This window comes from Symsagittifera roscoffensis, chromosome 3 (genome assembly GCF_963678635.1).
Source record: "Symsagittifera roscoffensis chromosome 3, txSymRosc1.1, whole genome shotgun sequence".
NCBI classification, from domain to species: domain Eukaryota; kingdom Metazoa; phylum Xenacoelomorpha; order Acoela; family Convolutidae; genus Symsagittifera; species Symsagittifera roscoffensis.
Window position 1 is genome coordinate 52645133 of NC_087064.1, and position 12682 is coordinate 52657814.

A 12682-nucleotide genomic window follows, 5' to 3' on the forward strand; every position below is an offset into this window, starting at 1 on the left:
ATGAACTTGAATTTGCAATTTTTGATTTCATATGCTGATTTTTTATCTTTTTTGTCATATTTTTGTCGTTTTCTCTGCCTTTAAAAAATATAGGTTTAAAATTTTGACTCAAGCTTGATGAAATTTTGTCGAAGGAACTAGCAGAATTAAAATTCGTTACTTTTTCAGAAGGCATGGAGTCTCCAGTATATCTTTTCTTGTTTCAGAGGTATTCAAAAGGTGTTTCAAAAATTTTCAGATCTATTTTCATTGCAGTCCAGCTGGCAAAAAATATTCTTTGGAGTTTATTGATTTAAACATCTTTCAAATCCCTCCTCAATCAAAGATACAATCAGAACATAGCAAGTTACCCGAATCAATCAAGGAAGGTTATCTTGCAAGATCTTACAAGTTGAATGTAGATGATAAGTGAGAGAATAATCATTGCCTTGGCGGAAGACCAAACACTCGATCTGACGCTCTGAAATCGAACGCTTTATCATCATTCAAAGTACCTCTCTTCGAGATCCTTGATAAGATGAAATTTAAACTCATGAGATAGATGATCTTGTTTTAGCACAATGCTTAAAAAAATAAGACGATACGACAAAAAGACGCAAGCAATTATTGCATGTTAATAGGCACTCTTGCTTATCGCTAGGTTTGAGTCGTATATTCATTGTTTTTAAGCATTGTGCAAGAACAAGGACAACCATCTCTTGACTTTGAAACTCATTTTTTCAATGTTCCAAAAATTCTACCGTTAAGTCGTCCATTTAATCAAAAAATCATTGATTTCTCAGATTTTCAGATTCTCCCTTATTTTGAAAAGCCAGAAATTCAAATGACTCATTTTTCAAGGATTAATTAATTGAGATTACTCATCAAACGATCAAGATACTCAGAAAAGATCCAGATACGAGAGCTGAGATTTTAACACCGAGCCGCTTTTGCTCGCCTTATTGTGGATTAGAGTTTGGATATTTATCTGGGATTTGGAATTGCTACGTATTCCCGCAGGCAAAAATCACGGATCATGGTGGGCCTCAAGCTGAAGATCGTAACACAAGGGCTTTCATTACCTCTCCCCCTCACCATCTATCCCTAATCTAATATGGTTACATGATAATGCCAATTGTGACACCCCCTGCCCGCTAACTCCCATTTCCATTCCGATCGGGTTTGTTTTCATTGCAGTTCCAACTGACAATAGTTATATACTCTGGAGTTTATTGGTTTAATGTCCTTCAAATCCCTCCTCAATCAAAGATATTATCAGAACATACCAAGGAAATACTGTTATTCTCTCAAACAAGTAGTCTGTTTTGAGGACACGTGAATTAGATACATTTCACAGATAGACAAACCCTGTTTCAAACCCTGTAGTTTATCGACCCTGTCAAAACTGATTAGTTTCTATTTGCTCCAATTGAGCAGCAAAACCAAATATGTGTCCAGGCTATAAATTACGTCAGCATATCAAAATGGCCGTCAACTAAAATTGAATAAACAAGTTATTTCTATATTTAGGATTTGAAGAAAAACTGATGATTGAGTCGGGCCATAATTTCAGGCCAAAGATATTTTCAAGATTTCTTTCAAATTTTTTACTGCAGACTTTTATTGCAGTTCAGCACTTTGATCATGGTTAATTAAATTATTTTCAGATTCGGTTTGTTTTTAACAAGGTGTTACATTAAACTAAACAGCTTTTATGCGATAGTATTATTGTTATGACCCTACCCCTTGAACATACAATATTCAATACTAGACGCCATGAATATGGCCTAAAGCAAGGTCTCAGTATTATTTCTTCAGAGTTATGGTCTAGTCTGACCCTAAACTAAAGCCAATTTTATGCCCGACAATCAATATAGTCAATTCAAATGTATGTTGACTGGAGCCTCTGAACTTTTAATAAGCTCCTGGGACTCCTATGGTTCTATCAATACCCAAAATCAGTCCAATATTCAAAACACAGATCTGATCGTTAAGCTTGTCAGTTAGCCTACAGTTCAGTAAACATTACTCGTTCTTAAATAATTTAAGTAATCAGAGTTGTTTTTTTTTCTTATTTTTTGTTGACTCTTAGAGTTTCCAACAAGTTTCCAACAAGATTCTTTGGAACAAGATTCTTCAGTACATTGTGCTTTCCTTAAGTAGATGGTTTGCTCCTAAAAAAACGAAGGTTTCTAATTTCTTTCCGTTTTCTAAATGTATTTTAAGCTAAATATGACTATTAACTTTCAGCATAAAACTCCGAGCATGCAGTGAAACTAACTTATAATTAATTTAGGCCTCTTGGTAAATTCATTTATACCCCAATGTGTGTCCGCAGGTATGACCGGGATCCAAAAAGACAACTTCAGTTCCTCTGGAGACTCGGACTGCCAGTCAATAAAGTTGACAATGGACGAAACTAAAGATATTTCAAAAGATAAACAGGAATTGAAACTTCAGCAGTTCCACATTCAGGAATCAGACGTAGGTTTCAAAGAATCAAAACTAAACCATATGCGATGCTGTTCTAAAAGATGCCCCTTGCGTGTATATCTTACAGTAGCTTTTATTATTCTTCTGTTTGTGGTTATAATTTCACTGTCAATTACCCTGACGTTTAAATTATTAAACAATACTAAAGATAATGTTCATGGCTCCAAATCGGGCTCTGAATACGGAAGCGCCGACAACTCGGAACCTTCAGACTACGATTATAACGACTACTCAGATTATTACGAATACGGAACACCAGAAGATCCGAGCTTAGCTGGTGCCGATAAACAAACAGAACCCGAAGACGTGGGTCCGAGTGACGAGATCTTTTCGAGCCCCGGCATCATCTACCGGGTGGATCCGAGGTACTTTCACGACAGTGATGGTGACGGACATGGGGACCTAATCGGGGTGACTCAGTTTATGGCCTATTTCAAGTTCATGAAAGTGAGTTCCACTTACGAAAGTGAGAATTGCTATTTGTTTCATACTCTAAAAAGCTACAAATACTTACCTCCTTCCCCATTACAGACAGATTTTCTTAATAAATTAAAAACTAATGATTAGCTTGCTTTAATTGAAAAAAAAACTCAATTTTTTAAAATTGTTTTATACTCCACTCCTGTTAAATTTTGTTACTCGACCCGATCATATAACTAGCTAGGGGAAAAATGAATTGGTCAAAATTACATCAAATTTTTATTAGCATTACATTTGTAACCAAGCGCTTTTGTTTCGTAGTTTTTTGCATTTTTTGATTTTAAAAAAATTTTTAATTTTTTTTAACGAAATTTTTTTAAATTTCAAATTGTCAAAAAGTGTAAAGATTAATTTTTTAAAATGGTGTTTGCAGGTGAAAACAGTGTTGCTGTACCCTCTGTTGCAGAGTGGGGACGAGTGGGGCAATGAAGTGACCGACTTCTACTCCCTCTCCCTCTCTCCCCCCTCCCTCGGCTCCCTTCTCCACCTGATGGAACTAATCAAACAAGCACACTCATATCACATCAAAGTGGCCATCGCATTCAATCCCAATCAGGTACGCTTCAGAAAATGAACAACTTCTATTGAATTTGCTTTCAAGAAGACAAAAATGCAAATAGCTTAGTTAACTCTATAAACGATCCAGTCATGGAGAAACACCAAAAAAGTCGGTTAGTTACCTATGGCCTTTTTTGCAGTTTTTCAGCCTTTTAAACAATTGCTGATAATAGAAAATCAGCATTTTTTCTTCAGTTTTTTAGTTTTCTAGTCTGATTTCATAGTGACTTTACACATCAAGCAGTAAGACGTTGGAGAACCCATTTAGACTTCGACCAGTAGGTTTCTGTTCTGTTTTGGGAAAAATCGATAAAGATTGAAACAGTAGTTGAATGTTTGTTTCTGTCATTGTAACAGGTGAGTACCAGACACTCGTGGTTCCAGCAGGCATCCAATTACATTCTGTCTCAAGGGAGAGAGGGGGGTTCAGGCTATGTGGACTACTTTGTATGGAGTGAATGCGAGGTGGGGAAGGGGGGACCAGTCAGGTATCCCAATAACTGGGTCAACGCAGCAGGAAGATCTGTGTGGCACCCTCTAATGGCAACAGACACAGTAGTTAATTCAGGTAAACGTATAAGTAAATAACACGAAAATTGTTTTCGAGAAGCGATCAATTTGCTTATTATTTACAAAATTATCCAAAAAATCCCATCTAGGAGTAACACCAAAAAAGTCCAGTTAGCTGCCTATCGAGTGGCGTCTTCAAACAGGTGTCTAAATTACCTGCCTCCATTGAGTGCAAAGATCTTGTTTTTTATGTTGAAGAAAAACGCTACTAAACGTGAAAAATCTGCTTCGTGAGTTTTATCGATTGGGTCAGACTATGTGGATCAAGTTACTATCAAGCCCCCTAAATTCATTTCAGGCAGTAGCTGATTTAGGGCGGGGGGGGGGGGGGTCGACGCTTTTACTCTTAGGGAATTGACCCCCTGCCGACCCAAAGGGTCCCTCCTTTGTACTGTTTTGAGAGATCCGTTTTTGGCTGACCGACCCTAAAATTTTTCTAAAGGCGTCTTTGGCGCCAATATATACTAACTTTGAGGGGCGAGACGCCTTTCTAGGCCTTTTTTGAAAAGTTTGCCTGCGGTGCAGAAAATTTGGTCGAAATGGGGTCTTTGTTGTGATTTGGGAGAGCTCAGAAAATCAATTTGGTCGACCTAATCCGCCCCCCCTCTCGAGAAAATCCTAGATCCGCGCCTGATTTCGGGTGAAGGTTAATTTAATTCTCAGTCAAATTTATTGGGCTAATCAGAATGAAAAGTTTGAACGCAGCGCTAATCAGTTTTGGTACTAGTTAAAACTGATGCACTGTTTCATTTCGGACCCAAAGTATTTTTCCCGCCCTATGTAATAATCCAAGAATGGCTCCCTCTTTGAAAATACGCAATTTATTTATTCCAGATAGCACAATCAAACCCAACCTCTGTTATTATTCTCAAAACGGACCATATACTGCCGAGTTAAACTACACAAACCCCACGATTAGGGAGAATTTAAGACAGGTTCTCAAATATTGGACCAATATCGGGATATCCCAGTTCTTACTGAATGACGCCGAGTATTTAATCGAGACTAGTTTGGACCAAAACGAGATCCAAAACGGCTTCACAGAGCCCGACGATTACTTGCCGTGCAACGGACGGTACAGCTACTGTAGAGTGCCTCACTTTTACAGTCGGGACACCCCGCCGACGATAAAGTTCCTCCAGGACCTCAAACTTTTCTTGGAACCCTTCGGAGGCTCTATAATTCTAAGACTCGATCACATGAATTTCAAGTCAAATGCGGCCTCCAAGAAGTACCTGGAATTGTATGTCAATCAAACTCATCAGGCGGCTGATTACGTAATACTGTCGCCATTTGCAAGCATTTATCCTCAGGTTAGAGCACCGCGAGAATCTTTTGGTCGGTTGAAAAATAGTTCCTCCCCCAATGGATAAAAATTGATTATATACAGAAAAATCTACAGATTACTGTAGGTATAAAATCGAATTATCAACAACCGTTTTACGAACGATAATCGATTATATGCAGATAGAATCTTTTCTTTTCACCAAAAATAAATGGATTTTTATTGCCAAAATAATCGATTTTAAAGTGTATAATATATATATGTAGATAATCAATGTATAAAATATGGGGGAAACAGTTAAGGAGATCTTGTTTTACCTCCTTGTTAGAGTGTAAGCGAATCGTTTTACAAGGTAAAATATGGTTATCAAATATGTTTGTCTTGGCCTAATTAGTTTGCTCGCACTTTTTTGTAAGAAATGGACAATGAGAAAACGAAACAAGCCCGGCAATATTTTAAAATAATTAATTGCACTTGCGAAGCGTAGTGTTTTATTACGAAGCTTTTTTTTTCTCACCTAAGTCGCAAATAAAAGTTCTCATTCGGTGGCACTTTTGGTAATTTCAATTTAATCATATTTAAGCCTAATTAAGCAGAAGCAATTTAATAGCAAAGGTTGTTGCTTTATTTTTGGGGTAGTGTTAGACCCTGTAAAAAACAGATATTAAGAGATTGTATGGGATTTGTTGTTTTTTGTTGTTATTTGCGACGCTTTGGAAAATTTTTGCTCTTCTCGCAAAAATTTCATTTTTTCTCGAAAACTACTGTAATGATGTTCAAAAAAATGGTAACAATGGAAAAACTGGCTTTTCTTCTATGTGCTTACATGTTTATCTAGTTTCTTTTCATTTTAGTCATATTGTAGGGTCGAAAAATTCAGTATGAGGGTTTTTGACCTATTTGTTTTGAATTTTTTCATTTTTTCAAATACCAAATGCACAAATTTAGGATGAAAGTTTCAATAGAAAAATCATGGAGATCTCCTCTTCTCAAGTGGTTTTTCCCTGAATTTGGTAGAAAAAAAATTAATGCCTCAAACAAGCCCATTTTTTGAAATTTTGATAAATTTTTAGAACTTTTCTCAAAAACTTCTCTGCCAAATCGGAGATGAAGGGTTTAATCGAAAAAAAGTTATGAAAACTTTTCCTGCGCAAGAGGCTATGCCCTGAATTTTGAAAAAATATGAACTTAAAGTATGTTCAATTTTTGAAAATTTGCTTGTTTTTTTTTGGAAACCTTTTTTTCTTCAAAAACTAACCTGCTGATTCTCCGGTTGATAACTGATTCAAATAACATGGTACTTAGATTTTGTGTTCGTAACCTGTTTCTCCTTTTTTGTAGAAAGGCCGATAGGTCTTCGGTAAAATCGACTTTTGAAATTTTTACAGTTTTTTTTAGAATTTTTATCACTATTCTCGAAAACTACTAGCTAAATCGGATATTATTCAATATATAAATCAAGGCGTGCAAATCTTCCCTGCATCAGAAGTTATTCCCATGTTTCAGAAGAGATAAAATTATGGGTTTAAGAAAAGTCAAACATTTGATTTTTGATCAATTTTTAGACCAGTAAATTTCCGGTATAATAAAAAGTTTCCGGCATTATTTTTTTTCCTATTGTTGAGAAAAACTGGTTTGAATGTTTTGTTTTCTTTTTGTTTGAAAAAAAAACAGGCCAAAAAAAGCGGTTCTATTGAAATTTTTGAGCAAAAAATTGCAGTCGGTTTTCGGCGCGCGCTTCCCCCCTCAAATTTAGTATATTTTGGCGCCAAAAGCGCCTTTAGAAAAATTTTAGGTTCAGTCAGCCAAAATGTATATCTCAAAATAGTACAAAACGGGGGACCCTTTGGGTCGGCATAGGGTCGAATCCCTGAGGGGAAAGGGCGTCCGGTCCCCTCGTTCCCTAAATCCACTGCTTGTGGAAAACTGTTGTCATTTTCCAGTTTTTTTAAGAAAATGGTCGGAACACTCTGTGCTACTTGCACAATAACCGGCTATCCTCGTAATTTTTTGTAAAAAAAATGATCAAGCATTCCAAACTCATCTGTTTTCACAGGTTGAAAAATACCACGGTGCAATTGAGCTGACGTCACAGGTGCAGTCGGGGTCGAGCAGGGTGATTCTGTGGGAGACGACAGACCTCAGTCGGAATGTGGCCAGAATACATTCTAGGTTACAGTCGCCTCTAAGCATGCAGCTGGTGGCCTTGTCTTATCTGTTGCCTGGCTCTCCCGTCATGCTATACGGGGACGAAATAGGGATGCAGGGTTAGTCAATTGATAAGAAAGTTCTTCTAACACCCTCTCACACCCACCCCCCCCCCCCCTCCCCCCACCCACAACACTCGTGATTTTTTATATTATTAAGTTACTGTTGTTTACGCGAATGGTCATGAAAATTGGTAAAACGAGTTAACTATCCAATACAAAAAATGTTAGTCCAGATGTTCAACTTCGTGAAATACAATGAATCAAACTAATTTTATTAATCTAATTAACTACAGAAAATTCATTGAAGCATTTACAATTCTTAAGATTTGAACCTGTCAGCATTTCAACTTTCAACGTGTTCGAACACCCAAAATCATGGAAAAAATTAGAGTGGAATATGATTGAGTTATATGAGAAATAATTTGAGTTGTTTCTCCTAAGTTTCTCTGTTTTGAATTGACGGAGAAAAAACCTTAACCTAAAAGAAGGTGTTTTAATATAGTGTTGTTTTAACTTTTGTTCTCAAATATTTGTTAAATTGATCATTAGAAAATACACCTGAATTCTGAGGTGGATGCAGAATATTTTTGTACTAAGAATTTTAAAGAAAATTTCAGAAAATTGTCAACCTTTTTAGGTCGACCAAATTGATTTACCGAACTCAAAACACTGTAGAAACCTAATTCTGCCAAAAAAATCAATTGTCGCTATTTAAGAAAAAAGAGGCCAAAAGTGCCGTTTTGGACAGTTTTTGGAAGGTTCTGGCAAAAATGGATGCAAAACCTTACCAAATGTTTGGATCCATTTGGGTGGTCATTGGATCGAATCTTTGAGTGGAGAAGCTAGGGTTTCCACCCCTCCTAAATCCGCCTGTGAAACGGTAAATCTCCCCAGATCAGGGGTTACCCCCACTCCCCCCTCCGCACACAGCTTAAGTCCGCCCGTGCACCCCTGAAACGGCAAATATGTCCATTGAAGTTCAATGAGCTTGCATTTGGATGTTGGATGAGACTCTATCACAATACAGCAAGTGCAGAACACACGCGTTAAGACTGAATTCCTCTTTCAGGTGAGCTATTGCAGAGTTTTCCAGCACGCCTAAAAGACTTCTTCTCAAAAAACGAAGCTCAAAGAAATTCTTCAAATCTACCGCTTCAGACCAGTGCTGGATTCGATCTCCCTCTCTTTGCCAAAATCACTCAGAGCTTGCAATTCACAAGAGAGAACTACATCTACAGGCAAAGAAGCGAAAAACGGGGAGTACCGATTTATTTTCACAAACTTGAAAACTTGGTTCTAGAATTGGCGGTCGAATTGCAATCTAGCTCAAACTATCTCGGAATTGCGGTCAATTTTGGATACCAAAGCGAGACTCTTGGTTTCCATCTGGGAAAAGGTTTTGCCGGACGCCATTGGAATTTAGAATACACAATATGGTCAACAGCCGCGCAGAGAAAATCAGACGGGATTCTAAGAAAAAGCCAACAGAGCCAGCAACTTGAATTGGAAATTGGCGAAGTCAAAATAGTTCTGCTTTCGATATCAAATTAAACATAATTCTGAGGATTGAAAAAGAGCACACAAATGACGCAGGATTCTGATCTACAGCATTTAGATTTTAAACTTGATTATTTTTTACTACATAAATTTGAAATGAGAAATTTTGTAAGGCGAAATATTTAGTAAAATTGAAGGATTCGACGCAAGTATCCAAGAATTTTCCGACCACAGTAAAATAACTGTTGTAAAATTTGAAAAACAACAATCCTATCTGATTTTTCTTCTGTTTCTTCAATAAAGAGAAGAGATAGAAAGATTGGGGTATAAATAGCTTTGAAAATACAAAAAATGCAAAAAACTAATCAGAAAGGGATAGTAAGCTCTGAAAATATATTCTCATCACAGAATACATCAAATAAATTAATAATACAAAGTTACCACGGATAGTCGGCTGCTGTCCGAGTAGCACATAGTGTTCCGACAAAAATGAATTCAGTTTTTTTTTCTAAATTTAAGTAAAATTCTAATTCTTTGAGTAAAAGCGACTAAAAAAGATGAGGTGAGGTCAGCCTCTCAATTTTGTTAAACTAAAAACCAAAAATATTCGGATCAATTTTTCTCAGCACTGGGGCTATTTTCTTTGAATTTTTTTTTTCCAAAACTGAATATCGATCAAAATCGAAGCGCTCGACCCTCAACGAGTTTTGTTGGAAAGATCAATAATGAGAAAATACTATAACTAACACATACTTCTTTCCCGTTAAAAGTTTAATATTACCTCGGATGTGACTCCTTTTGAAGTACCACCCGCACCGGAGTTCCATGGATAATAATCAATTTTATTAAATTTTCGTGGTCTTTCTCAATAAATTTCGAAAATAAATCATGATAATTGATTAAAAATGGATTATAGTGATACTATTTTTCTAATCAACAAAATCCGAATCTAATCAATCATAATCAATTATAATCGATTATTTTTGAAAAAATGAAATTTGTTTTGTAGCGAATTAATCCATTTTTAGTCGAATATAATCGATAATAATTGTGCATTTCTTCGATTACTTTTTTTGAATAACTGTTACCAATGTTAGTTGTTTAATTTGAGTAAATAATTTTTCTCTATTTTATTTTTTTAAGTTTTTTTTCACGTTTTGTTTTCAAAATTTCTAGCAAAAATTTTAAATTGTGCGACATCAACATTAACCATTTTTGGTAAATAAAGAAACAAGGGCCCCAAACATGACAAAATTTGACTAATTATGTTCCTTATTTTTATTTACCTAGAGAATGACCCTGGAGGACCCTTTTTACCTCCGCCTAGTTTATCCTGGTCTAGCTTATCCGCAATTGGCTTTCCCGTAAACATTATTTTGATTTATTGGTCGGAGCTGGCAGCTATTATGGTATATGGTTTTGCAAACAAAGGAGATTTGTTAAAATCATAAGATTTGATTTCTACTTTACTGGGGTGATTGAATCATACATCCTACAAATTTTTTTCTTTTAACGTTTTTTCAGCTTTTTTTTCTCCCCATTCTGATCAAGATGTCTTCAGCTGCATACCAAAATGTAGAGCGGAATTTTGTAATTTTTTTGCGACAAGAAAATTTGTGAAACCCAAACTTCTGGTAGGTTGCTAGGTTTGGCGGTGGCTTAAGAAAAGACATCGAGCCGCGGTGCGACAAAGGACAGGACCTTGGCGTCATGACATTAGAAGAATTTTGCGGCGCGAAATAAAAAAAGACTGACTGCGAGACTTAAAAAAAGACAAGCGGCGCAACTAGACAACAGACTTAAGAAAAAACTTTGGCGGTGCGGCTTCAGAAAAAAACTTCGATGATGCGACCGTAGAAATTCTTTTGACGGCGCGTTTTAAGAAAAAACTTTGGCAGCGTGATTCAAGAAAATACTTTTGGTTTTTTCTTCTATCGCGTTACTCGCTGCGTTTTTTTTTACATTAAGAGGCCAAACTGTGCGCTTCGTGATTTTTAAACGACTTTCGCAACAGTCAAAAATCTGATTTGTCGCGGAATCCGCAACATTACTGTTTTTCTTTGATCTTCTCTGCTGTTTCCGATTCCAAGGACAAATAGCCAAAACATTGTATTGCTCAAAATTGCTTCAAAAACAGGCAACTTTGCGGAATTCGCAACAAAATGTGTGGATTCCGGAACCAGTTCGTGGAATCCATGAACAAACAATAATATATGTGTTTAGAAAACTTAAGCTGTAGCGGAATCCGCAACTGTAAGTGGAATCCGCAAATTGTAAGCGCAATCCGCAAATTGTGAGCGGATTCCACAAAATGTAAGCGGAATCCGAATAAACTTGCGGAATTCACTTACATTTGCGGAATCCGCTTACATTTGCGGAATCCGGAACAACTACATATATTTGCGCGTTGCGGAAACCGCGACAAAATCAATGTGCCGACAAACGTTACCTTATAGGTATTTGTACGCGGAATCCACTGAAGTTTTGTAAATGGAATCCAAGTACATTTTGGATCATGTTCTAAGACTATCTCTGCTCTGAAATCCAGGAACATACAGACGAAAAATTGTGCGCCTATCCAGTGAACAGTTTGGCCGCGTAATGTAGTAGCGCCGTTACGGAATTCCTAATTTTCAGTCGCACTAGTTTCGCTCTTTTTGTGATGTTTTTTTTCCAGTCCCACCGGTCTTGAATTGCCAATTTATAGGTCTGATAGGTGATACCAGGATTTACTTAATTAATTGAAGGCCCTTTGGCGTGTGTTGCCATGGAATACTATTCTGGTACCTTTCTTAGCCACAGAGGTCGCTGTAAAGCTGAAGACGTCGTTTGAAAAAAAAAAACTTTTTTAAACTTGAGTTGATATGTCACAAATCTTAAGTACTTGCTGCTAATTGACATAAAACATAAATAATTTAACAATTAGTTGACTTTTCATCAATTTTCTTGTTAGCCCATCATCATTATTTTTTATAGGTTTTATATAGTTAAATAATTACGGTTCCAATTCTTCATTGTTAATTTTGATATAATTATTATCACCAATTCATGCGTTTTCTCCTGAGTTCCATCGAACTTTTTATCTTTTCTAACATGAAAACAAGGCTCTTTTTTTGTAATAATGACTTTTTCCGTCTATTCCAAGAGTGCATTGATTGCAACCATTAACACGCTTGTAACCATGAGCACAATTACTGTCGGCTTGAACACCCTGTCGGCGTAGTCTCGCGTCTGCTTGTCGGACCTCATTCCCGCCTCCAGTCGGGGACCCAAATTTTCCCCATTGGCACTGGGATTGTTGTACTTCTCCTCGTCTATCTTCTGGCCGTGTTTGAACAGTTTGAGGGTGGATTTGGCCATTCTTTCGGTCATGTTCAATTTTTCCACAGCCTCCTCGGGTGGACAGAACATCTTGTGTCTGATAGCCGAGGCAGAGTACGTCGGCTTCTGCACCTAGTGCGAAAGTTGCAAACGGATTAAATAGTTTACCATTATTGACCCCCGCCCCAAAAAATGATACCCCCCCCCCCTCATTATAATATAATCACAGTGTATATAGCTGAAATTTTTGAGTATCTAGTAAAGGGGGGGGGGGGGGGGACTCTAATTA

The 12682-nt window shown here is 36.9% G+C and overlaps 1 protein-coding gene across 1 annotated transcript; it reads left to right on the top strand.

The window, feature by feature from the left end:
* Positions 1-2317: 2317 nt before the first annotated feature.
* Positions 2318-9273, top strand: LOC134842063 (maltase A2-like; the record flags this gene model as incomplete). Its single annotated transcript, XM_063858218.1, is given in 6 exon segments — positions 2318-2919; positions 3326-3508; positions 3868-4078; positions 4915-5393; positions 7422-7632; positions 8645-9273. Coding segments are annotated over 6 exon segments (2168 nt in total), but the record flags the coding sequence as incomplete, so codon positions are not given.
* Between the last annotated feature and the right edge of the window lie 3409 nt (positions 9274-12682).